This window comes from Brienomyrus brachyistius, unplaced genomic scaffold (assembly GCF_023856365.1).
Source record: "Brienomyrus brachyistius isolate T26 unplaced genomic scaffold, BBRACH_0.4 scaffold35, whole genome shotgun sequence".
Classification (NCBI taxonomy): Eukaryota; Metazoa; Chordata; class Actinopteri; order Osteoglossiformes; family Mormyridae; genus Brienomyrus; species Brienomyrus brachyistius.
In genome coordinates this window covers 1951985-1979869 of record NW_026042310.1, presented here as the reverse complement: position 1 = coordinate 1979869, position 27885 = coordinate 1951985, and the positions used below count along the sequence as shown (strand labels likewise).

The following is a 27885-nucleotide window of genomic DNA, read 5'->3' as shown; positions in this document are numbered from 1 at the left end:
ACAGCATCCCATTCACGGCTCTGCTGACGGGCCTGTTTTTTTGGGGGAGCAGAACATCCCCAGTTCCGGGAGGCAGCATTTAGCAGAGGGTGCTTTTCAATGTTTAACACGTGTTTTTTTCTCTTCTTATTTTGTTAAACATGCAACGTTATTTATTTCCCTGAAATTCCTCTTAGGCGGGTTGCCTGGCAACGGGTTGGCTGGCGGAGACGCGAGGAGGCAGCTGTGACCGCTTAGGTGAGGAGCGGCGGCGATCCGGTGATGCGAGTCGGAGGACGCAATCCTGACGTTGGATGCGGCGGCCCGGCCAATTTTACCCGAAGTTAACAGATAATTTTATCGAGTGTGATGCATTTTCAGCACAGCTGAGCTTTGCTCAAGGGCCCAACGGTGCAGTCAGTCTGCCAACCCTGGGATTTAAACCGGCAATCTACCGGTTACAGGCACAGTGTTCTAACCCAATGAGCCATTCACCGCTACTGGACGTCCTTGACTTCTTCGGGGAACAAACCCTGCCTCCGCCGACAGAATGACAAATCAAAAAAATTTTTAAAGGCAGCGAGACAGGGAGGTATTCCGAGGCAGAGACATAAGGCCAAGTGCCTGGAAGCTTGAGGAAAGCCGTCTAGTACTCAGGATGTAGGACTAAAACGGAATGAAAGACAAAAGCAGTCCAGATAGTATTACATTTTTTTTTTTTATTGAAAAAAAAATGGATGAATAAGCAAAGGGAGGAACGCTCACAGACACAAACACACACACACACACATTTTTCCAACTGGAAGGTGAATCACACAGTCAGTGTGAATCACAAATGTTCAGTCAGAGGCACCGTCAAGTTATCTGTCGACACCTGTGCTACCCAGCAGATGAACAGTAGAGATGGATGCACGTTTCGGATGAGCGCTGTTATCAACGCGGTCACCGCGGCAGCCATCGCAGTCAGCGGCTCTCCAAGGGAACAGTTTACTGACTCCTACAGAAGAGCTGAGCACTCAGTTGACTGGCATATTTCCCTACCTCGGCCTGCTAGCAGAACGGACGGGCTGGAACCTTCCGGAAGAAGCGAGTGGACACGAACTGCCGCTCCGAGCCAAAAAGAAAGATACTCAACGCTGTTCTTACGCTTTTTCATTTGGACCAAAAGCACAACCAACAGAAGGCACAAGGCATGCCAACGTGGCACTTAAACATGCAGAAAAACAGTATAAGTGTCTTTATTATCGTCGTTTCAGCAGGCTACCACTAAACCAAAGGAAACAGAGAAGGACGACAAGCTAAAATGCCACACCACACGTTCATGGTTCAGCGATGAGGTCATGGTCATGAGGTCATGGTCAGTGGTGGTCACTAATGGTGTCATTAGTCGGTGGTAGGGACTAATTTTTAAAGGATAATGTTGCTTCCTTATCTGGGGGCAGACGCATCTTGTGTGTCCCCCCTTACGGCCGGGAAGCTCTGACGCTGGAATGCTAATACGTTCGACGAACAATACAGCACCGGCCTCCTTTATTGTTCCCTGCAGATGTCATGTCCATTTAGGGAACACAGGTGCGCACTGTACACACACGGAGAGAAACCGGATTCCCAATAAAGGGAGTTCAGTCTCCATTTCAAAGGCAAAAAAGAAACAAAAAAAAAAAACATTCGCAAAGGCTTTTAGCCATGAGCTAAAAGTATTAAATAAACGCCAGCGGTTCATGCGAGTCAAGAAACATTTGGCACGATACGGGCCTTCCCAGAGTTCATTCAGAAGGAGAAACCCCCAACTGGTAGAGGCCTCGGGGTGGGGGGGGGGGGGGGGGGGGCTAGATTCAAAACATCTCACGCATGAGTGTCCCCCCCACCCCCAATATGGGCAGTACGTCATCCTGGCCGAAATGTTACATTTACAATCGGGGAAGTGAAAGAAAGAGAGAAAGAAAGAAAAACAGAAATAAATATCGAGCAGCACTCGCCATGAATCAGATCTTAGCCGACATCAAGCCCCATAGCCCCAACCTCGACGACATCACTTCCTTGACATCACGCACCACGTTTGCCGTATAAAGTGAACAGACTACTATCACGGCCATTGCTCGCAAAACATGGCGCAGGAAGCACAGATTACCCTGTGAACCAAGCGCACTAGCCTCAGATTAAATAGCCAGACATCCCACCTCCACTGGAAGATCTCCCGCGAATTCACAGCAGCTCCCAGTACCTCGCCAGCCAGCAGAAACCAATGGCGGCACCTAATTTTCAGTACCGTCAAACTGTCATTCTGCCCAGACATTTGATTGTGCTGTACAGTATTTCGCTGGTATTTATAAAAGCAATGCTACGCTGGTATTTCCCCATAAATTATGACGGGGGGGGTTTGAGGTATGTTTGAACAAAAATGCCATGTTATGTATTGTAAAACCATCCAGGCCTAGCCGGCCCCTCACAGTTCTTCCCTCATCTGCCTCCGCAAAATCAGTAAACCGAATGTGGGATGTCCGTGGAGCAAGCCCCACATTATTAAATAGCCATCTCCATATTATTAAGTCTCCCTTTAATGGGTATTAGGCTCAGCACACTGCCATTCACACTGTACGGCTCAGCTCTCCGGTCGCATCATCTTTTTAAGTATCTGCTTCCAGTGAGAAAGGACGCACAAAATAAACTTGGCAGAACGGCAGACAGCACGGACAAGAACATGTTGGCAAACAATTACTAAAATTCTCCATGTAAAGAATTTTTTTTTTTTGCTTGGATTATACATATTTTTAACATGTAACCTGGCAGCTATAAAAATCTATATTAGATTCATATATACGTACGATATATATCTGACTCACAGTCACATTAATAAGAGGCCCAAAGTTTTATTAGGAAAATACTTTCTTGTAGCCTACGGACCATGTAATTGGCCGGTGGATATTTTTATTACATATTAAAAAGGAAAAGTCAATGAAAAGGGCATCACATATGAAAGTAACACTGAAATGAAACAAAAGCGATACAATTCAGTTATCCTAACATAACGAATATTGAAAGACTCCCGAAACGGAACATAAAAATTCTAGCGAGAGGATATGCTCTCCTACGACAAGTAACGGACGTGAGATACATATAGGAAGTTGCTCAGGTGAAACAGAAAGCGAACTCTATGCTGCCCCCAGTGGTCATTATGGGGTAACTGTGCCGCTAAAGTGAGGTAAAAGGGAGGGGTTTTGTGATGCGATACTCCTGAAACGGTACCAATCCCAAAACTTGTGTCTTTGTGCTTAAGGTCTCATTTTTTAAATATTTAATTACATTTATTTATTTATTTATTTTTTCGAGGGGGTGTGCTGGGTGTGCAGTCATTTCAATTCACAGGAACGTAGACAGGGCTCTCCTAAACGGTCATGAACACAACAAGCACGCTTATTACACAACGGGGCAAACACGCATGTACACCACACACAGACACACGTGCTAAATCAGTGCATAGCAGAGTGATTTGGGGGCAGGCGTGACAGGTCACACGCATAACCTCATACGTACTTCACAGTGTTAAAGCCCGACTCAGGAGTAGCAACACACAGCAAAGGGAGAAATCATTTCAGTCTAGTATTTAGTTTTTTATATATACATATACACATTTAAAAACCATTATTGCTAAATAAAATTAGGATCATTTATACACTGTACAGTACCGCAAAAATTGGAATGTAGTCAAGTTAAAATCTGAGATGGGAAATCTGACCGACAGAAGGACTTGCTTTTATTTCCCTCTTTTGAGGATTAATAACTTCCAGAGCACACCGGAATTTGTCCCAGTCTCCCCAGTATTATCCTCTTACTGGCTCAGTCATGGATAATTTATTTAAAAAAAAAAAATTTAAAAAGGAGAAAAGAAAATCAGGAGGAAAAAAAAAGGCAAGAAGTGTCACGCTGTCCTGATATCGGGAGGCGATGCACATGTAATCACAGCTCAGTCAGGCGCGGGGGGAACCGGCACGCCATGCAGCTGGCAATTCCCCCCACCCTGCAGTGAAACGAAAACACTAATTAAATGATTCCTTAAAAAGAAAAAAGGAAAAGGCACATTGAAAGGTGTACGTAGAAAATGAACGCCTGAAGTTAAGCAGAAAATAAATTGCTTTTTCATACTCTTACTAATGAATAAATTATAAAAGCCTTACAATTTTCCAAAAAAAAAAAGTATATATCTACATGGCTGCAATTATCAATTACATTTTTATATGCACAATTTTACAGGTCTAATTTTGCTAATAAACCCAATTAGGGAAATTAATTATTACAAAAGAAATGGGGGGGGGGGGGGGGGATGTTATACCCAATTACTAATCGCCCAATCAACCCTCACCAAACCAAAGCCAAACCTCACTTCCTCAAGTCTGTGAATGAATAACAATAACAATGAAAAAGGTCTAAAAAGTACATTAACAGTTTAAAACAGACAACTGAAACAATGTTTAGAAACAAGAGACCGGCTTTAAATGTAACTGGACACCGTTAAAAAAGACTAAGTTCATGAATAATTGAAAATTCTAGAACGAGAGTTACTTTGACACATTACTGAATTTTGGCGTCAGGTCGACGGGAGGGAAACCACAAACTTCGATAAAAACAAAAAATGTAACGTTAACATCTATTCCCGCCCGTGCTTTCTGGTATACTATGTTACTGCTAAAGCAGAAGTGTTAAACAGTGTCTGTGCTTTTCGAAATACAAACTGCGATCACGTTCCTTTCTTTTTGCAAAGCTAAGTGCCAGGATGCTCACTTTCATAGATTTGCTGTGCATTTTTTCCTTTTTCTTTTTGACGGTTTGCCATTATTCGGAAAACGATCTAGCTACATACAACTGCAAGGAGGATGGCGCATGGGATAAGAAAACTATATTATTGCTTGAAAGCTGTATACTATAGTGTTTTTATTGTTATAATCATCATGTCGTTTTGATTGTCTACTGGCTCCGATATCCCACAAAGTTGATGCTCTTGGAAGATGAGTGATCAAACATAGAACTAAGAGGTAGTCTGATGTTTACTGGTCAACTTAAAGTACTGATATGCCCGTCATGGTGCTTACACCATATATGGTCAATGTCCTTGTATGACTGAGCACGAAGGTTTGTCCCAGGGTGTTTGAATACTGCCACGATTATGCAACGAACTAGCTTACAATGAGATATGTACTTTTAGGAGTAAAATCCTTTACGCTGTTCAATGTGCGGAGTTCAGTTTCTTCTGAATTGACATTCAAACAAGGTTGTAATGAGTCCGGTCATCTTATTTCATCACTTCTCTGGAATGTTATGTCATCAAACGTCCCATCAATTAGGGGTTGAAATCAAGGCACCATTTCAAGTTTCGTCAACAGAACTGAGTGAACGACACCCGCAAGAGTCCCACAGAAACTGATTTTGCCATCCGGGACGTCACTAGTGGACTGGGCAATGATCTGGGAACGAGGAATCCCAGGGAAAGGTCTGGTTTTGCCAGGTGGAAACCAGTGGACCAAAAAGAGGCACAAGGATTTTGTGATTTCATATAGTAATAGCCAAGGGAGGCGGAAAGAAGTTGAGAAAGTCAAATAATATTAAGGTCAGTACATTCAGGAAAAAAAATAATAACCATTTGGCCCTTTGCTTGTCACTGGGGCTGTACCCTCAAGGGTCTGCCAATTGTACCCTTACCTGTAGGTGCTTGTACCTTTTAAGATCCAGAAATGGTCTATGATTAACATATTTGTACCATTGGGGGTACATTAATGCTATTTGTACCATGGGGATGTTCCTCAGTGTCCATTTCTGTACCATAATAGGTACAATTACATACAGGTACAGGGCACAATTGGGAGACCCTTGAGGGCACAAGCAAAGGTACAAGTTAGTACTCTTTTTTTCCTAACAGTATAGGCTTACAACCCATACTTGACTGGATAGGCAGTTCTATGGTTACTGAAGCCTAAGACTTGGGTTGCTTCCAAACTAAGCCATCAAAGTGGATAAGAGGAGGGAACAAGTTATGTATTCAGGATGAGTTCTTGGGCAACGAGAAACAACTCCATGAAAGTTAAGTGAAAGCTGGCCGAACTAGCAAATGTTGGCCGGTTAAATCGTGTGATATTCCTGCTTGATTAGCCGTCATAGCTTAAAGCAGACTCCAAAATTATATCTGATTTTCACAAAATTAGACGACTGCAGTGATATCAGATGTGAGGCTCCAAGGTAACACTAAATCGATTTAAGATTCAGAACAAAACTAAGCATTCACTGAACCCTGATGGCAGCCTTGTGGGCTTAGACTATCACGCCCCAGAAAAGTGCTTCATCTGTGGTGTTGGGTGGGAACCCTAACCCCACAGTCAGGCCTTCTGAAGAAGCTGGACAAAGACCGTTTTGTGCATGGATCCAACTTCTGTCAAGAGGGAGTGAGGCCAGACGGGTAACCGCTGATGGCACCGACGATTTCGGACTCTTGCAGACGCAAAGAGGGTTAGTCACCACTGCCCGGACATGAATTGAACATTGAGGCTTTGTCAAAAGAATGATAGGCAGTCCTCAGATGCTGGCTGTGATAAGTACTCAGACAAACGTGGCACAAGGTTGCTGAAAAGGCCAGTAGCTGACAGGTTCAAGTGGACTGGCAACCTTTCTCTAAACCCATAAGAGCTTCTGCAATTCAAAGAGTCATGGCTGCAGGTACTGATGACAAAGCACTCCAGTCTTACTCAGATGAAGACGAAAAGTAAGCGAAGGCCTAAATTAACGTGGTCGGAATCCAGATAGTCGCAGAGAGAGCTACAGAGATCTCTTAACTCCATCGCAGAATAAGTTATACCACTCCACTACTTCTCAAGCAGGACCTGCCGATGGCCAGAAAGTAAATATGTAAATAACGAATTCAACATGACGCGTTTAAAACAAGGAAGTGCGCCGCAAAATTTCCGGCTTGGACATAACATCAGGCCGCAGTGTCTAAGGATTTTAATGGCCCTGCACCTCCCAGGGGAGAATGCAGGTACATATTTGGCATCATTAATACGTTGTCGATGACATTAAGGCATTTCCCAACTAGAATGTTTCAAAAAAACACTAGTGGCAAGGAGATTCTTTCACCGGTGGATATCACATCATACTGCAAATAGCAGGGGTGGGAAAAAAAATAGGGCCATGAAGGTGTCGAGTCAGAAATTCCACGTTTCATGGCCTAGAGAGTGAATGAGATAAACAGGACATCGAGTGAATCGACCAAACGAAAGTAGGAATGCAGTTGGGAAAGCGTCTCACACAGCGTTGCGCCAAGACGTGCGAACTCAGTCCGCGTGACCTAGAAACATAAGCCAACCATCCTAAGATATTCCTCCTGCACATAAAGGAACTAGGCCCCGAATTGCCTAAAAGTGACTCAACAAAGAGTGAAGGACCACAACAGAAGACCGACTGAGGAATGTGCTTCCGAGGTAGAGGTGAATTACCTGAAGAGTGTGGGCGCAGATCGAAAACGGTATAGGTTGTATAGACACAGGGAACTTATTTGCTTGCAATGTTGGGGTGGGATAACTGGTCAGGAGTAAAGCCTGTCAGCTCCGCACACCCCTTGAAATGCACGACATGTAAAAATACATGTTGACTGTGTTTTGGACAGACATCAAACTGTATGCTTCAGAATGCTTAAAATTTAAAAAAAAAAAAAAAAAAAAAAAATCACTGTAATTTACTTCCTGTAAATGCTACTCACTATTATAATAGTGCCCGGATGATAACGAAAATGGAATGGGGAAGATGCGGTTTTATAACAACTGGCTTAACCAAATAGCGGGCAAGCGGTGATTTGGCACTCGTGGGTCGGGCAATTATGGCACACTAGCTTAAGATGAACGAGCAAACAAAAAATTTACCCAAATAAAAGAATAAAAATAATATGAAAATTACAAAAGGCCTACAGCAGATACCCAGTCATCAGTTCCTCACATTAAATTGAAATCTCACTGTAACAAAAAAATAATAAATGGCGTTAAACAGCACTCCCCTTCTGCCGAGTGCATTGCGTTTGGGAAACACATTAGTTTTGAGCATGCGAATCACTTTGCTTTGCAAAAAACGGCCATTATAAAAAAAAATTTTTTAAAAAAGAACAAATATTTAAAAGCCTGCAGAATTGACTACTCACAAAGAGGGAACTTGAGACGAGACGACGTTTAGCATCGCTGACCTACAGCTTGTTTGCCAAACCCTAGGTAGATGGACGGCATCATTTTTTTTTTTTGTATTTTTAGTTTTTAAATAACATATACTGTATGGCTATATACTGAAAATATACATTCCCATATTTAGATAGTTCTATTTTAAAAATACAAATGTGCAAAATTTGTAAACATATTGGATCCTCTGAGGGGCCAGGCCAGCTCATGGTGGAATTGGATCTCACAGTCTTGTGGGCTCGTCCTCGCTGTCACTGCAGTCCCCGCAGCATCCCTTAAGGGGCAGCAGAGAGCACCAGTTATTTTCAAATACGTATTAGCAAGCTGGCAGGAAATTAAAACAAATTCCCATAAAGTAAAGAATGGGAAGCAGGAATGGGAGGGCGGGGGGGGGGGGGGGGGGGGGGGTTCTTACTTGTTGCCCAAAGAGCCTCTGAAGCAACCCTTTTTTGGGTGGGGGTGACGGCTGGTTCCTCCAGTCCATATCAGGAGGTATTGATCCATCCATAGGTAACATGTTGAGCTCTTTAAAGCACTCAGTCTCGATCATCTGTGAGGAGGACATGTCAACCACTGAATGAGTATCCACAACACTGGTGACAGTACTGTAATATGTACTCACAGTACTGGAAAGTGTACTCACCCCCACACAAGGCGTGAGAGAACAATTGTACAAAGTAAAGGTTCCTCCGGAGCAACAAGCTCAAACTGGCCCACTTCTGGTGTGTGGGGTGTTTTGGTAGCTAGGAGTCATAATACAGGTCCAATCACAGCACACTTCCTGTTTCTTCTTAAAAACCGACAGGAAGTACCACCTACTGACTAAGCCATCTATCCTGAATCTTCCACGTGAAGAGTTTTAAAACTTATTAAAAAAGGAGTTTTGGTATCGGAACACTTCACTGCAATTCTTTAATGTCGAACAACCTCCACTGTTGAGATCAGCATATTGAAGCTTTAAAATTCTGGCTTTTCGTAAAACTAATTACCTAAAAAATAAAAAAAAATAAAAAAAAAAGCTGACAAGTCATTACTTAATGCCGTTATGAATCATAGTTAGACAAGTATGAAAATAGAAATCAAAATGTCTACAGTGTATCCTGTTTCTTGAGAAAATACTCAACGGTAAGTAGGACAAGGGAGTGTTTAGCAGGGTGGGGGGACGCCCACGCCGACAGCATCAGCGATATCCACCCACATTCTTAATGTTTTTATGTGAATTGCCACTATCCAGTTTGATCCACCTCAATTTACCTCATAACGCTGGAACTTCCTGGAGCACATCCACAGAACACCCTCGAAGGAAATGAATCATGGGCTGATATGTACACCTGCCCTCTTGTCTGGAATTACTGGGAGTTGCCACAATTCCCAGCATCTCTTTTGAAATGGATTACAGGAGGTGGCCAGATTTTCCAAGGATCTCCATTAGAAGCTATGAGACTGGATCGCTAAATCTCACATAAAGTAACCCACAGGCTCTGGGCAACAGCTCATTTTATTAAGGAGTATCGGAACATCCAAGCGTTTGGACGTACCATGGGAACGGGAAATTCTTGGTTCGTGGGGCTGGGGGCCGTTCATACCTCATTTTGCCAGGGGATCGAGACACTGCCCGTGGAGACCTTGTGGTAGAAGGAGCTGTCCTTGGGTTCCAGCTCCACCCCCTTGACGGTGGAGAACTGCTCTATGTCCAGCACATCCTTACAGTAGATGGCCTGCGGCTATGTATGTATGTATGCACACACACACACACAAAGGAGGGAATTCATTCCTTTAGTTGTGGGAAACATTTGGTGTAGGTCTTCAAGGCAGTCACAAATCCCCTTTGATACCACCCCCCCCCCACAGACAACATGGACCAAAAAAGCGACGATGCAAGTAGGAGACTCAGTCACAAACCCCCTTAGATCCCCCGCCCACAGCCAGCATGGACTCAGAAAGCGACTCACGTCGGGGATGAAGGGGGCTTGAAGCATGCCTGCCTCCAAACGCTTGAAATTTATGGACCGGAAGAGAGGGTGGGCTTTGACCTCCGCAGCCCCACCACCTTGACAGCCAAGCCTGACATTGGGGTCCTTGGCCAGCAACTGTTTAGGAGTAATAGTAATGGCAGAAATTAGGCTTGGAAACCAAGGGAGGCGGAGCTGGGATTAATCAGCTGCAGCCAATCAGAGCGCTGTAAGCCTTCGCTTTATTTATTTCCATTGGTTTACGTCAGTTGATGACTGACAGGCAGGTTAATTCTACCATACTGCAACTTTCGAAGCCACATTCGTCTTAACAGCAATTATCTAAATGAAAATCGAAGTTTGTTTCCGAAAGCACACACTTACACAGTAGGTACTGACTTTTGCTAGAAGCCTACTACTTGACTGTTAATGTAGTACATACTGTATATATGCATGAGAATAATATCCATACACTGAGGTATACTGTACTGCCACCGCCATCCTGCTTATTACCAGACCTGGACGTTTAACAATGTTAATGTTTGGGTTTTATTTTCTACTTAAATTTGCACAGAGACTGCACTGCCTCCGCCATCTTCACAAAGAACATTCTTTGTCCCTAGTTGCAGCTCCAGCAGCCTTTTGTGATAGCATCCATCAGTAGCACACACTTTGGAATTTCACAGAATGTAATTTGTTTGCCCAATGTATAATCCATACTAAGGATTCAGACATACTGCTCACTTTGCATACTATATTTTGCCTACTAGATAGTAAACAAGTATGCGATTCCGGATGCATCCAAACCTGGAATTCATTTGCTAGCAATGCTGAGGTGGGATAATTGGTCAGAAGTAAAGCCTGTCAGCAAACTTGTAGAGGTCGCTAACTACAGGAGCATGCTAGTATTGAGGAATGCCGCATGTCTGCCCGTCGATGATGCAGTCACATGCTCACCATCCTGCAGAGGGACCTGGCATCCTCAGAGAACTTGCTTGAGTATTCCTCCTCCACCTCCCGCACCAACCGCTCCACCTCCTCGCGCTTGATCTTCTTCTTGCGCTGCTGGAAAGGCGACTGGCCCTCGATCATCTCATAGAGCAGGCAGCCCAGCGCCCACCAGTCTGGGCTGAAGGTGTAGCGTTCATTCTTTACTACCTCTGGGGCTTTGGAGTGGAGAGAGGAGGTAGGGGAGGCGCACAGGCAGGCAGGGGAGGGGTCACTGCACACGGCACAAAAATCGCCAGCGCGTACGAAAAACAGACCCCGCACTTCAACCAGCTACAAAACCGTGAGAGGACTTCACACATTGCTGGGTTTCTGCGCGTTCTTAAAATATGAACTGAGCATATCAACAGAGCAGCCAATCACTCGGCTCGTCCATAAAACCCAGAAAAACAGGCAAACTTGCCTGCATCCTTGTTCGTCTGGGTGAACATTCGACAAACCCAACGGGATTATCTTAACCATTCCGTGAGAAACCAGCTCTGATCTTTAAAATGTATTTTCTAATACAATGTATTCTTATATAGCACATTTACGGCACAGCTAACCCCAAGAGTGTGAGGTCATCCCCCCTCCCGCCAATACATAGATTTACACATATATGAATTACCCTGATTGACGAGAGCACTGCTTGTATTGAGAGAATCAGAAACAAAGGCAGTAACTGCACAGTACCAAGGGGCATCCAGCACAGGGAGAGTCCTGTAAGCAGAGGTGGATATTCCAGATCCAGAAAGTAAAAATCCAGACCACGATTTTGTTTCAACCAACCAGCTGCGTACTCCGTGACTGTGACTCTTTATATTCCATATATACTGGTTGGCTGGAACAAAACCTTGGCCTGGATTTTTATTTTCTGGATCTGGAATATCCACCTCTTACCCCTGTGTAATTTCACTGGCAGAAACCGAGGGACTCACCCATGTATCCCACGGTGCCCACTCGACCTTTGATGGTCTGGCCCTCCGGCACGTAGACGGCCAGCCCGAGGTCCGAGATGCGAATGTGGCCTGCAGAGGAAGCAGACAGACGGAGACACTCCAGGAGAGCCCTTCTCCACGAGCACGACGAACACGTAGCGGATTAAACAAGGATGTTTTTCATATTAAGTGATAGCTCAATGGCAGAGGTTAGCGTTTCATTAATAAATATTTATATCTATATAGATGTCTGTTTCCCTTATTTACACAGCTTTCATACTCATTTTGGCTTCTTCTTTGCATCTGCGATGTTATCTAACAGGGAGAATACACTATCGACCTTACTGTTTTGCATGCTTCACTCCCCCTAGTGGCTATATCCTGTAACAGCACTGCTCCCTACATACCACAAACGTCTTTGCGCACCTTAATGGGGATATTCTGTGATGTTTTCGTAAGACTTAAATAACAGGTGTCACTCACCATAGTCATCTAATAGGATGTTTTCAGGCTTTAGGTCTCTGTGACGAAGGAAAAAATACAAAGTAAGAGAAAAAAACAAACCGCACAATGTAAAACAGTCTGTGCAGCGGCTTTGTCAGATGCCTGAGGTTCACCTGTACACTATCCTCTCCCGGTGGAGATCTTCCAGGCCACAACACAGCTCAGCAGAATAGAAAGCAGCCCTCTTCTCCTCGAACCCGGCCTCGCCCATGTGATAGATGTGGAACTTCAGGTCACCGCCATTCATGAGGGTCAGCACCAAGCAGAGGGCGTCCTTCGTCTCGTAGGCGTATGCCAGGCTCACCTCCGGGGGGGGGGGGGGGGCGATACAGACACTAAGGCACGGCCTAACTATTCTGGTAGGATTAACTGAAATCATCAGTTTATCCTGCTGATAAAATAGCGCCACATTTGCAAGACTACATTACATTTCAAAATGCACAAATATTCATGAACACCAAAAGGTAAAAAAAAACCACAGGCTTCTCTTTGTATAGAAGATTGATGTAGGAACTATAAAAATACTTGAATATACACATAACTGTAGACACACGAGCCTAGGTGATGTGCATAAGCGGTTCTGGATGTCTAAGCGAGTTCATAGCTACTGCGGACACACCACTGCGCACAGCCTGCTTTGACAGCCGTGTGCAACGATGCATACCACCCGAAAAACTGAAAACGCGGACGGTCCGTGCAGCAACACGAAAGCGACTCGACCCGTTCATTGGCCGAAAATTAGCAGAAAGTCAGAAAGGAGGCCGGACCGAAGGTTGCACGTGAAATACCTTCGCTACCCTCTCCGATCAGAGTCAAAACAAAAATAGCAGGCGGAACTGAAGACAGGCGGGCTGAGGAAGGAAACGCTGGCATTTATGTGACTCCTTGCTATGGGGTTATAAAGACTCCCACCTCCCCTGCAATCTGATTGGTTGATTCAGCCGCATCTAGCTGCTTGGACCCACCTCCTCTACAATCTGATTGGTTATCTCTCTGAACCAATAATTTTTTTTTGTTCTGTCCTCAGAACATTGTGTAAGTAAAACCTCCTATGAGCCATAAACGCGATCGGACGTTACTCAATATGACGTAAATTAATGGATACCTGTACCTGTCTTTGCATACCGTATAACGCATGGAAAGCTTAAATAAAATTCTTATTTTTAATATAACATCTATACCACAATTCAGCAGGACTTAAGAGCAGCCTTGCTCTACAGCGCCACCTCAGAGCTGGTGGGGTAAAACGCGGCTCCCTGGCGCAACGCGGATGGTCCGGCGCTAAGGTGCGTGCAGAGGCATGTCTGCAGTAAGTTGAACCATCCTTTAGGGGGAGCTGTACTTACTACAAACCGACTGTTGACCTTTTCCAGAATCTGCTTCTCGTTCAGCGCCATGGATTCCCCTTTCCTCTTTTTGATCCTCTTCTTCTCCAGCTTCTTGCAGGCGTACATCTTCCCCGTGGCTCGAACCTGGCACGCACAGACCTGCATAGTGGGGACATAGACGGGGGCGTGAGGTCAGTGTGCAAAACCGGGCAAACTCGCTTCTCACACCACGGAGTGTGTCTGCGTGTCATTGTGAAGTCCAGGACGCACGCAGGCCGAAAGATACTGCAAATTCCTGGATTTAATTATCTCTCAGAGATAGAGAGAGCGGGAGAACTGTGGCACCAGCACTAAACAAACAAGTCGAACAAAAGGCCTTTATGTGCTTACCTTGTGCTCAGTTTCATACAAATTTTGGCTAAATAATTAACGAAATAATCATGATGGTGCTTAGGTCACGTTATACACGCAGATATCATCACTGAAGATACACGGCCAAATTCTTCTCTGGAATAAAAACCATGAGACTCCAGGGATTAGATATCAGGCTTGATTTGTTTTAAATTTTAAATAATATCTTAAGCACCTCTCTAAGGAGCCTTTTATAAGTCACAGGGATAAGCCAAAGCTAATCGTGCAGTCCTCCCGTTTTTCCAGAGGTGTCCAACACCCTGATGGGGAGATTTATGTAACCGAGAGACGGTAACATGCAAGAAATACCATCATGCCCGCCTCCGCCCTGTAAACAAGATCGCAACGAGCCCCTCACACTGAGGGGGTGGGGGCAGGGGCGGAAGACTCCACAGCACGCCTTGCTGCTAATGGCCTGTAGGGGTTAACGGCTGCGGGTTAGAGGAGCATACCTCCCCGAAGCCTCCCTTTCCCAGTACCCGGTACTGCCGGAAGGTGTTCTTCGTCACGGGCTGTCTGGAGAGCAGAGGGAAATTAGGGTTAGCACCCATAACCCAGCCACTTCCATTTTACCACCAGTCAAACCCCGCATTTGCATGGTGCCCCCTCCTGGCCACAAACAGTCACTACACTGGCAGTGACATAGATCGGGGTTCTAAAAGCAAGAAACCCATCCCTGCTGATCCCAACCCTAATTAGTCATTCTACGTTCTAGCCAGGCAACATCAGCTGCATCCACACCGTTTTACATCCACCACTTCATATTCAATTACACTAAATTTACCTCCACACTCACCCGTGTAATTGTAGAACGTTGGATTTCCTTCTAAAACTCTGATAATGCAGTCACTAATTAAACGCCATTAAATACGTTAATTTGTTTATCAGCCTGCTTGCTACATCAGCACACATCAAGTGCTGTAACGTTACGCAAAAATTAATTTTACGAAAATGTTCTCAACGCTATGAACGTGATTAAGTCAGCTTGCTACCTACCAGGGCCTCATATAACCTCAATAATTATCCGTATACAACTACAACGGCAATCTTGCTTCAACGGTAACAATCTCAAAAACATGCGCACACATCCCAGATCGCTGGTCTAAGGTCATGTGACCTCCAATGTCTTTAAGCCACACCCCCATCACAACCACAACAACCCCCCCATCCTCGCATTCCTCCACCCTGCTCTGCCTCTCTCAATCTCATTTATTGCTCCAGGCGAGGTCCGCATTTGAAGACTTCAGATTCGTTACGTGAATCCGATCGAATCAATACTAATAGCAGCTTAGCGTTAGAATGGTGGCAGCTGAATTAGAATGAATGAAGAATGACTCATAATACACAAATGAAGGGTTACACACCGAGGTTAGCTTGTCCCAATATGTAAACAAATAAAGGAAGTTGTCCAGCAAACAGCATCTAATAAAACCCAGCAGCTAGTCCATCCAGATGTCATCCAGCAGCGAGAAAGGTGTGATTAGGGAGAGCTGTGTGGATCTACCCCTACCCCGGCCACGACGTGAAGCCTTGCCCCCTACCTCTCCAGCCACTTCCATTGCAGGAACCGGTTGAAGTACATGCTCTCCAGGTAGTCGGAGAAGGGCGCCTCGCTCAGGCAGCCGTGGATGAGCCTGCGGTGGGCAGTGGACAGGGCGTGAGACCATAGCCCTGCGGGGCGTACCAAATGGCAGATGGTGGCGGGGGAGGGGGGGGGAGAAGGGAGGGGGAGTGGCTTACTTGGTACACTCCTTGAAAAGGTCCTTACAGGCCTCCTTCTGAAGGCCATCCATGCACTTGGTCACCAGCTCGTCCGGTATCTCGGGGACATGGTCGTCTGACTGTGGGAGGGGCGACATCAGCACTTCGGGTGGCTTTTCAGAACCGGCCACAAAGTAAACACACATTCCTGGGCGGTTTTGGACCTTGGCTGCCTAGCCTAAGTGGTACCTCATTTTGGACCATACCGTCAAGCTGAAGTATCGGTCTATCAACTGCTGTCCTCGGTCCCTTCGTTCTTCGTCTGGGGTGACTTCGTACTCTGCCTGGAGGGGGGCGGGGGGCATTAGCAAATACATGCCTTTCCATACGCCTTGGATGCTCAAGAAATAGCAACGTCCTCCTCTCATGCTGGAGAAAAGTGTCAGCAATGTTTTTTTAAATCCGACACCTATTAATGTTCCTCCGAGGTTCAGGCTCTCTCTCTCACTCTGAGGCGCTATATCACTGGCTTAAGCGGGGATTGCTGGCCAGGATGCGGGCTGCCATTGCAAACAGAGGCAAGGACACAGGGAAAAATATGCAAATACACATCACAACAAAACCACGGAGGGTGTCAGTGTTTTAAGCAGAGTGGTGCATGATGGGAAGGAGGGGGCTCGCTCTGCGGGGGCATCGACGTCAATGTGTGTGTGTTTAAAGACGGGGTGGGGGGAGGGCAGGGGGGGGGGCGCAGTATCACAACAGACTGCTGTGGCATCACAAGGGGGCCGGCATGGGACGGGTGACGGCAGAAAGTTTACTATTGGGAGGGGGGATAATGAGAGGGCCCCCAGAGATGGGGTGGGAACATGGCCGCGGGTGTGACCTGAGCATTCCTGCGAGGGGGAAGTGAGCTGGGTGCACAGCTTGAGAAAAGGCCGGGGGGCAGGGGTGTAAGGGAGAGGGGCGGGGACACTGACGCAGACAGCGAGCTTTTGACTTTCAACCTCCCCGTCTGTGATTTCAACCCTTATTTTCACTCACGGACGTGTGATGTCGCTTCTCTAGAGTCTCGCTTGAAGGTAGGCAGAAATCTCACCCCCCCCCTTCACATCCCGCCCCGGGTTCTCACCACGGAGTCCAGGAACTGGACACAGCGCTTCAGCTCGGGCCGGGTGTCACAGAACTGCCGGAAGAGCGTTCGGCCGATGGGCTGGCGCTCACACAGGCTGTGGTAGTCCCTCTCTGGAAATCAGGAGGAGGAGGAGGAACATGAGAAGAACGAGGGATGAACAGATAGAAGCAGCAAAAAAAAAAAAAAAAAAAAACTGACAGACTACTATGTATATTCGTGTACTGAATTATTGGCCAAGTGTGCATGGTAGGTAAATTATATGTGGATTTCCTCAAAGCTGATCAGAAGAGAGCAGAAGCTAAGCAAAGGCATGGTTATCCAGGAGGATTATGGGTAAGGGTGGAGGGCAGAGTCTAGTGAAAAGGAACAGTAGTAAGTCAGGCCTTGCCAGTGATGCCCCCAGACACTGCCTTTGATATCTGCGAATCTTCTAAAGAGGTCACCTGTTACGCGGCTTTTTTTTTTTTTTTGGATGGGAAGTGGTTAAATAAAAGTACCATGCTGTTCACAACATTAATGACTCCCTGAGGGATTACATGTTTCAGGGAAAGTGGTGTGATGTGCAGGAGACGACTTATAAAGAGCCCCACTGAGACGCCTCCAATCGCCATCCTTTCCGAAGACCGTATTCAACTCACATTGGTTTGAAAGAGCTGAAAATCAGCTGCGTTTAATTTGTATAGAAGAGAAGAATAACTTTAAAAGTGCTTCATTAACCACTTGATTTTCTTCTTGGCAAGACAAGAATCCCGGAAGCATATCAAGCTATCAGACAAGTTCTGGGAAGAAGACGTAAGAAGGCACGAGGTTTCCCCTCGCAGGGTTTCAGCTGGCGTGTAGCGCAGGCTGACTGTTACTTCATTACTTTATTGATCACGAAGGAAATCACAGGATCTGCAGCCTCTCAGGGTTTTACAGAAGATCGCAAACTGACACAGCTCTGCTGATAATGAAGGACAATCACGTGAAAGTCAAAACAGATTTAGAGATCGACTGAGAATGCTGAAATGCACGGGAGACTTTCCAAGATCATCTCGGTTTGTATTGAGTGTTTGGGTTCATCATCATCATCATCATCATCCCTGGTGGCATAAGTTTAAAACCATCTGACCTTCATAAAATGTGAATCAGCAAACCCCTTGAGAACGAGAGGCCCCATTCACTATGTAAATCCCCATTTAGTTCACTGCATTACTTCAAGACACACAAACATCATCCTGCTTTCATCCATACATCAAAGCTACCCCCCATCCAAAATCAGGACCTCCACGGCACCCCCAGATGGCCTCTGGCTTGCCTAACTCCCACATCCAACCAGAGAATTTCACATGAAAAGGCTCGAGTCACCAAGGAATGCCATGTACCTCCTCTTATTCATTTCCAGCCATGGTTACCAGCAGCTCACTGCAGGTCAGACAATCTAGATGAATGTCCTGCAGTGGATTAGCAAACGCACATGCAGGCACGCCCAAACGTGCAGCGGAGATCGAACGTGATTGACTCATCTGTGGGCATAAGTAAACTGAGCCAAGTGCCATCTGTCAACTCCCCCCCCCCCCACTATGAGTTTCAGATGTTCTGAAATACACTGCCTGTCTGTCACAACAGGAGGGCAATGATGTTACCTAAGATGGGAGTGACTGCACGGGAGGGCATTATGTTCGGGGGAGTATTAAAGTGAAAGGCAACTGCGGAAAATTAACTGCGCCCCATCCATCCATCCATCCATCCATCCATCCATCCTCACTTGACTGATGTAGCATCGCGGAGGTCTGGAGCTTATGCTAGAAGCAGAAGGCAGCCAATCATCCAGGATGGAGCACCAACCCGTCACAGGGCCCACACACCATTCACATGAAATGCAGCATTGCATTTGCAAGTCGTCGCAATTTACAATGCATTTTCGGCAGCTGATCCTCTGGTACAAGGCAGCAGCTACAGGAAGTGGCTTGTTCTGTGGATTTGTGTTTTTTTTTTTGCGCGTTTATGGACAGACATGTATGCGCGGGACGTGTCGAGGAGTCCCAGTCATCGCTGCACCCTGGCACAGTCTCAGAAAAATACGCCAAATACGGCCGCATGCAATGCGACAGGCCGAGGTGCGAGAAAGCTAGCCCTCTGTCGAGCTCCCCTCCAGTCATGTGGCCGGCCGGGCGCGCTTCAAAGGCGCAGGGGACGTCGCATTTCAGTGGCGAAAAAGAAAAGGTTGGTGTTCGAGCACCCTCCGTCACGGTCTAATCCGGCGAGCAGCTTAGTGGCAGAGAGCGCCTCCCAAAATGGTATGCGACGGCAGATAAGCTCTCACAGCCCCGCTGGGTGAGGGGGAGGGGACGGGATGGGACAGGGCGGGGCAGGGCGGTTACAAAACCGAGGCTGAGCGTGCAGCGACTTGAAACATGCACAGCCTGAATCGTAACTACGGCCCCTGCCACTGTCCTTCCGGGCCCAGAGTTTTGCAAGCGCTGCAGGAACTCTGATCTGCACCAACTCACAGCTATTTAGGCTAAATTTCCGTAACATTTCACTCATTTATCCAATGCTTTTACCCAAAGCAACTCACAGTTCAGGGCAGGCTTACAATTTGTTTGCACTACCGAGGATCTGACCTTACAACCTTTGCACCGCTAGCGCAAATTCTCTACTTGTTGAGCCACGAGCTACACACAAACACATGTTTAGCTGCCACTTTTGTCCCAAGAAACATACAAACAAGCAAAACATCAAACTGCAAACGTTCGTGCCGCCGTACACCGATCACGGGTTATGAAGCAGTTACTAGAGAAATGAGTGTGAAAACCAAAAACACACACTCATGCACGCACGCTGGAGACGGACATAATGCCTGGCAGTGAATTCTGTTACACAAACATACACAGTAATCAATAATACCTTCACGCCGGCAGAAAAAAAAAAAAAACTTGAAAACCAAAGACTTAATGTCGACTAAAGATAGTGACAAAAAAACGTGTATTAGTTAATTCCACCAGGAAGTCCGGTGACAGTTACAGGTACAGTGACAACGTGCATGTTGCAAGGGACGGAAGGACGCCGTAGTCGGTGCAGGGAAGCATTATTCACGTGACAGAGGCAGGCACGTGCCTATCGGTATGACAAGCGATAAATGGCCGTTATGCGGTTGAAGCGACAACCCGCTTACATAATCCGAAGCGGGCAAGATTCCATTCGAACAAGAAAGGACACGACGAGATCAAGTCACCTTGCAGGGAGTTTCTGCAGCCCCGCAGAGGCCGTACCTGATGTCATCCGAAACAAGGGCTGCACTTCACGCATGAGAATGCGTTTCTTAACTCACTGATGCATGGAGATTACTGCTTTTCTGTCTGGTTTCTGTACGTTTAACAGTGCAAGTCGGTTTTCCACAGAAACACGCTTCTGCATGATTTTAATCACTCTATTCTGTTTACGCAAGTTTCATTAACGTGCCAGGTGCAATAAATGTTTTTTTTTATATATATATAAAACGTCATACGTTTTTAGGTATGTAGGTGAGATACAAGTCAATTTAAATAGTACCGACATAACTTAAATCACAAATCCGGGTTATTTCTGCTTTCGATTTCTTTTTGTGAAAAATTACACAGAAAGGATCAGAATTTATTACACAGCCTGGGTACAGAGGAGCCCGAGATTCTCGTAATGAGTCACTGCAAAATGGCAACACGTCCTGTAAATCTGCGTATAGGATAGCAGTGAGAAGCGTGTAATTAGGGCCGTAATGGACAGGGGCTTGTAAACTGGATACAGAATAAATAAGTCACATGACCTCCCCCCCCCATATCTCCAGGGATACTGGACTTAAGGAAGAGAAGGGCCGGGTGGTGGGGGGGAGGGCAGAAAGCATGAACCACAAAACAGAGAAGGGGAGAGAAGGGAATGGGTGGGGTGGCACGTCGTACTCGAGGTTTAATCCAGGGACAGTGGGCATCAACCCCAAGGGGAACCGCGTCCTTACTGCTGAAACACAGGGAGCCGAACGCACTTCCAGGCCAGCCATGAAAAATCCTTAATTACATTCAATACGGTATAAATGAGCGGTGATTTCGAGCCTGCGAGTGCAGTCCTGCCAGCGTGCAGGTCGGGATGGTAAACAAGCCCCAGCCTGTGCTGGCTGCGATGCGCTTTGGGTCACCCTGCGGCTGGAAGATGGACAGATTCAAACGCGATCAGACATTCAGCTCAGGCCGTCCGGCTCCGTTCTGCATGTGTCCTCGTGCCTTCGACCATAAGCGGCGCTCACAGCCATAGAGAATCACAAGGTAATAGCTGCTGAATTCTGCCATTCGTGTTTTGTTCGTGTGTGTATAACACTCACGTTTGTATTCGTAACTTTGTGGGGACCACCCATCCATTTGACACTTTTAGTTTTTTGACTGCATTCTCAAATTTTTAGTAAACGATGTGGTGCCCAAAAACGTAATAATAATAGGTTTTTCATAACATTGTGGGGGCAAATTGGTCCTCACAATGTAATATACACGACCACAAACACGAAGGCACCAATGGACACACAGAAAAGCATGCACGTTCCTCTCTCTCTCATCTCAGGCAACCCTTCGCCTAACCTGTGACCCGTAACACTCACACAGTCAAACACTACGGACAATTCACAGGCCATTCAACCTAACTTAAACGTCTCTGCCGCACAAGAGGGCCGCAGCGCGACACCGGAAAAACACGCACACACCAACGCAGAGAACAGCGGTTAAGAGTCGACAGACTTTTGGGATTAACTCGACCGATAAGAAGAGAGAAAGCACTGCTCAGCATATCAGCGTCATAGAATCCGGCTCCTCAAACGGTCCGGCCCACAGTTTTATACACGTCCCACGCACGGCAACAGTTTTGCACACTTATATGCAAGCAAGCAATATGATACATTTACAACACAATCCACGGCAGAACACTGATAACTCCGACATTTAATAATGAACGAGGCCTGGCTGGGAAATCAGAAAGATGCTTCGACACCCAAACTGCACACTGCATAGTGCAGTTTTTTCTCAGTTCCTTCTGGTAACACGTTTCCCTATTTCTCTACTGATGGTCACAAGCGAAATGCATAAGCAGAACCTGAGATTCTCCCCCAAAAATGTCCTTGAAGCAAGACAGACTGATGCATTTAGTTTTATACTAAAACAATTCTCAGTAGCTGTCGGTTCATTGCGCAACTTAAGTGTGACACTATATTCATCGACACACAGGAAGCAAAGATTTCACGATTATTCAATTTCTGACGCAGGTTTCCTCTAACAGACAGTGTTGTGCAAATTCGCACAATTCCTCTGGTTTACCACGGAGCAGCAGAACCTTGGGGCTGAGGTAGCGCCGTTAATGTGAAAGCTTTGTTTAAACAATTTACACAAAAGTACCCCTCCACCCTCCCAAAAAAAATAATAATTCCAAATTGCTAAACTAGTGTTGCTGAATGTGTTTTTTTTTTTTTTTTTTGGAAAAGTAAATGCACATCTTCGGCCCCTTCCTGATGGTGTCAGGCCTCCCATGCTGACAGATTTAAGTACTCACTAAACACTCGCCAACTTTGTACACAGCTAGGCTCACCACGATAATCTGTAGGCCTGAGGATTCTGGTTAAGGACTCACTACACATCACTTGCTCGCTAACTTTACATACAGCTAGACGTACTGTTCTAAAAGGAGTCCTTTGGTTTCTGATAATGGCAGATTAAGTACTCACTACTCATTACTCACTTGCTAACCAAATATACAACTAGGCTAACTGTACTAACCAGACTCTTGAGACTTCTGATGCCGGCAGATTAAGCAGTCACTAAGCACTCACTAACTTTCTAAACAGCTAGGCCACTCAAGCTAACTAGAAGCCTCAGGCCTGCAGGTTAAGTACTCACTACTCATTGCTCACTCGCTAGCTTTATATACAGCTAAGCTAACCATGCTAAACTGGAGTCCTCAGGGTGGCAGTACTCCCTACTCATTGCTCACTCGCTAGCTTTGTATACAACTAAGCTAACCATGCTAACTGGACTCTTCTCCACACTCACTGCTGCACTGCTCACGCTAAATGTTCTGTGACCTAAATCGACACGCAAAAACCTGATGGCTTCTTAAAGGCCAAAAGCTTCAACTTCCTCTCTTTCCCACCGTTTCCTCTCTCAGGTAACAGCTGCCAGCGGCGTAGGCGGCTGACCCAAAAACGACATGAGAGCACCCCATGAATTCCACCCCACGGGGGGGGGACCTGTGGCTTGATCCCCCAGAACCGAGATCTGGGTCAGGCGGAGATCGAACCCGCAGGAACCCAGTGAATCTGGACTTCGGAAACCCCTGGGGGGGCGGGTGGTGAGGCATGGATAGCACAAGCCAAATGGAGAAGTTCCTCTCCGACCCAACTGGCCATCCGTCAGGGAACACAATGCAAAGCTATGGGGTTATCAAATAGCGAGAAGGCGGAACATGCAGCAGCCTCACCAGCAACACCACAGAACCAAAACCATATCCCTTGTTACGTTAAACACTAAGAGACTCCCTCGACCAGGTGTCCCCCTGCCAGTGTCCAGCAGATTTAGCAGACGCTCACCCAAAGAAATGTTGTTTGAGGAAGCAGCTCTGGGGCAATAGGGGCTTAAAGGGCCCAACGGTGACATCACTCTGCCGACCCCGGAATCTGAACCAGCAACCTTCTGATCATAGCCACAGGGTCTGTACCCAGCCTAGGCCTTGAAGCCTCTGCCATTCTGCCAGCCGCAAGCCCCTATTTCATCAGGTTTCTGACGTCTATCTCACCCCCAGAGTCACTCCCATACTGTACGGCCCCAGCCAGGAAGCTGCTCGCGACGGCTGCCTGGCTTTAGGTCACAAACTGATTTCTCACTTGCTAAGTTGTAACAGAAACAGACATGATTGGAGAAGGGGGGGGGAATCACAGTGTTTAAACTCAATGCTGGTATTGACCTCCGGCTAGCTAGCTATAAACCACTCAGAGCAGCGCAAGAATGAAGCAAAAAAGCAAAAGTGTGAGTGTGTCTTATTAAATAACAAGTAAAATAATGTGCCCAGAGATGGACTGGCAACCCTGCCAAGGTATACACCATGCTTGTGCCCCGTGCTACCTGGGATACGGCGGGGCTTACCTGTGCTCTGCCGCAGCTCCTCGCACTGGGTTATGTGGGGAAACTGGAGCATCTGCTTCCATTTCTTACTCTTTCCCTTCCGGTTGCCACCGCCCCCTGTTGGTGGGAGGACCAAAGAGAGGAATCAGGAGAGTGGTTCTGCCCAACACGATGCACAAGGGCACGGGCTCGCGGCCCCCACTCAAACAAAAAAAATTAAATAACGGGGATCCCTTCTCCTGGGATGAGTCAGAGACCAATGGCAACTCTCCAAATCAAAGTTAACTCTATTGTTTTTGTACCCACTGCAAAACAAAATGATACCAAGATTTACTTGCCATTACAATCGATATTTTCCTGTCTTACTATATTTTCATCCCTAGCTTTTATAGACGCAACTGTACAACCAAACACCCTCTCTTGCCTCGCTTCTTTAAATGGTCTTCTGACTTCCAGAGCTATACGACACTGGACACTACAGCAGCTTCATAAGAACCACTCCAACACCCTCCATCGTCGCTGAATACCTACAGACCCACTAGAATGACCGGTCCAGGCGGAAGGCTCCAGCGGCCTTGTCATCACGAACAGCCTTCTGGCAGCGTACCGGTACGAAAAAAAAGAAAAAAGGTCAGCACGTCTGTGAGGACTACAGTACGGCCGGGGGAAGAAAGGGGAGCTAGGATCCGAACATCTCACAACTTCACGTTCTTAAACAACGCAGCGTATCTGACTGTCTTTAGGAGACAAGAAAGAGGCAGTGCAATTTTGTATTGGCTGGGGGGTGGCATTTTACAGATGAGTCCAAAGTACTATAGCCTACAGCAGGGGTGTCCAATTTTATCCACAAAGGGTGAAGGATTTTTGGGGTAACCGGTAGGTTAGGTGTTCAAACCCAGGCGTGACGCCTCTTCAGCCAATCAGTCCTCTAATTAGTAATCTAATTAGGGAGTCGCAGCGAAAATCCAGATACACACCGGCCATTTGTGGATATGACTGGACACCCCTGGCTTAGAGTGTACCTGCAGCATACTAGAGGGTACTAGAGAGTACTTTCAACCTTGAACTCGGCACAAGTGAACTCCGCTTGCAATTTGCCATAGGACATGCAATATTTGCAAGCCAAATGGCTTTCTGTGATGCTGACGTCAATGAGAATAAGGGGTAAAAATAAAACGTATAGTGATTTGAATAGTTTGCGAGAGGGGACTGGGGGGGGGGGTGGGCGACGACCTGTGGCGTGACCGCACGCTGTGTAGGAAACGAGTCACGTGGACCCACTGCAGAGACGACGAAGACACAACATAAAGCTGAGTGGGTCTCGCTCAGTCTCTGCATTCATCCAAGGGCATAAATTTTCCCACAAGAGCTACTGTCAATCATTCAGGCAGCAAATTCTAGCCTTTTTTAAATAAAAAAGAAATTGCATCATGCGGTCTACAAAAAAAGTTCACAGGAAGATAAATATTTGTTGCAGAGGAAGAGCGACAACGTTAAAGAGAAAAGGCTGATTTGCGTATCAGCCAGACTTGTTTTTGAAGTTGTTCGACGAATAGTCTATGATAAGACGGTGTTTATTACTTTAACTTTGATCCAATAGTTAATGTAGGATTTATCATGTCCATTCAAGGGCTTCATAATCACCACAGAAATTTCCCCCACCTGCACTGTTGCATATTTTTCCATATAAAAACGTGCACTTTAAGAAACTAATAGAAAACTATAAGCTGGAATATATAAGTGATTATTTTGATGAGGTTGCAAAAGAATAGAATTAAGGTGGTAAATGTACTTGTTCAGAACGTGTCACGTGAGAGAGGCTCCTATCCTCAACATTTCCTGCTCAAAGCACACTAGCAGCAGGGTAACGCAGCATGTTTCCTGGTACATTCGCTTTTTACAGACTCAGAAGGCGGCACAATGCTTTGGCAGGGCCAGTGTAGACCGGAGAAGCATATGCGATTCTAATACTGAGCCGAGTGCAAAACACCCATCAGGATGACTACCGTGCAAAAAATAAAAATAAAAAAAGTTCAGCAAACAAACTAAACATACTTATACAGGAAAAAACGCTCCCAGTATGAATCATGGTTTCCTCCGTCACGCTTTTAACGCTTTTCCCCCCCAAAATGCATCTGGATTACAACCACAACTAAACATTTTAGAGGACCATCACCGAAATTTACCAAAATAATATTGCAGATACTTTCACGTGGTTTACAGTTGCTGGTAAAATGTTGGGATTTTTCCCGAATTAGTATTAGTATTTGCGAAATTCCAGCCCTTAAATAAGCTGTATTTCAACATAGCTTCACTATCACGACCGCACACACACACATATATATATATATGCATATATACACCAGAGTGTGGTAATTTTCTATTAAACAAAAAAGTGTTTCTGCAACAAAAGCAGAATGCTTACTGTAACAGGTGTCTGCAGTAGAGATACCTGCATACAATGTGCACTTTGAAGGAAACACTAAACTTGCGTAGCAGGTAATTTTGTTGCCATTTTAGTTACCACTGACAGGAAGGGGAATCATTGAACCGTCCGACAGACACGAACACTTTTCCGCAGACTGATAAATACTTGTGGGAAAATGCGCCAAAGCGTGTTGAAATCTGTCAACGCCATAAAACCGACTGAAGGTGCACGACAGAAACGACGGGATCCCGGTTTTTAGATTACCACGCAATCGCAGGTGTTTATCCAAATGCTTTTCTTAATTATATTATAGGTTTCGTTGAGGAGTCCTTTTTAGGTAGGCTAAAGGAATTACAGAAATTATGCTTCAACGGGATGCTTTCCGGGAAACGAAATGCTCCGCTGGGGTGCAAATGCATCCTGACAGTTTACCATTTCCCCCCCCGCGCGATTCCGTGTCTGTTTCCACAAGGTTACACGCCGATAAAAATGCTCCTGATCGTAGAAACCGGGAAGCCGAGTCGAGTAGCAAAACAATCAAAGCATTAAATACAGCACGACAGGGGGTGAAAAGACAAGACAGAGCGATCGAGCCGGCAGCTTCCCATTTCTGAGTGGCCTAGACTTCCTCGGGGAATCCCCGGGCTTTCGGTGACACCCGAAGCTGCGCTCTCGGAGCTGTCAACCCGGGCAGCACCCCATCCCCGCCGGGTCCCCCACCTGCTTACCTTCCCTGGCTTTCAGCAGGACGGTGTTGGCCACGATATTCTCCAGCTCCATGTTTTCCTGGGTTGTGGGCAGCCTCAGGCCCAGCCTCGTCGCCGGGTTGGCAGTGAATATGTCCTTTCCCCACCCCCCCAAGCGGAATATTCTAACCCCGAATGACTCCTCGTCCTGTCGCTCTTCGCTGGGTCTCCGCCCCGGAGCTCCTTGCCAGAGCCCTTGTGTTTATCCGTCGACCCCACCCACACCGCAAACTATTGGTGCGAACATGAAATTACGCGCAAATATATTCCTTTTCCTATTGGATATTTCGTTGGTGGCCACGCCTCAAATAATGCCCTATAAGGCCAGATTTGACCTCTTAGTTCGTATCTTCGAAAAATTGAACGTGAAAATGATTACCACTGCGATTAGTCGGTGTAATGGCATGGGAGAACGACTCAGACAAAGAAACAAACAAATGTAAATAGGAATTCAGATGGTAGT

At 46.2% G+C, this 27885-nt stretch overlaps 1 protein-coding gene across 3 annotated transcripts; it reads right to left on the bottom strand.

Moving 5' to 3' along the window:
• Positions 1-678: 678 nt before the first annotated feature.
• Positions 679-27625, bottom strand: grk6 (G protein-coupled receptor kinase 6). Of its 3 annotated transcripts, XM_048997627.1 has the most exons (17): positions 27405-27625; positions 24780-24843; positions 24270-24365; positions 17137-17249; positions 16271-16348; positions 16044-16144; positions 15845-15937; positions 14756-14819; positions 13911-14051; positions 12678-12868; positions 12544-12581; positions 12061-12150; positions 11093-11301; positions 10136-10273; positions 9770-9907; positions 8599-8733; positions 679-8457 (listed from the first exon to the last, which is right to left on the bottom strand). In XM_048997627.1, exons 3-17 carry the CDS (start codon positions 24319-24321, stop codon positions 8407-8409), a joined length of 1632 nt encoding a protein of 543 aa, XP_048853584.1. In that variant the 5' UTR covers positions 24322-24365; positions 24780-24843; positions 27405-27625; the 3' UTR covers positions 679-8406. The 3 variants fall into 3 exon arrangements, 2 of the variants coding, with proteins under 2 accessions (XP_048853584.1, XP_048853583.1); XM_048997626.1 differs by lacking the exon at positions 24780-24843; XR_007385911.1 differs by lacking the exons at positions 679-8457; positions 24780-24843 and adding an exon at positions 8827-9172 and having other exon boundaries at positions 8598-8733.
• Between the last annotated feature and the right edge of the window lie 260 nt (positions 27626-27885).

What these genes read in the sequence shown, in the direction of transcription:
- grk6 (XM_048997626.1), bottom strand. Translation starts at nt 27,456, where the DNA reads ATGGAGCTGGAGAATATCGTGGCCAACACCGTCCTGCTGAAAGCCAGG. An exon ending in CCTGCTGAAAGCCAGGGAAG is followed by an intron (nt 24,366 to 27,404) that starts GTAAGCAGGTGG and finishes TCCCACCAACAG; the next exon opens with GGGGCGGTGGCAACCGGAAG. An exon ending in CTTTTCAAGGAGTGTACCAA is followed by an intron (nt 15,938 to 16,043) that starts GTAAGCCACTCC and finishes TGCCCACCGCAG; the next exon opens with GCTCATCCACGGCTGCCTGA.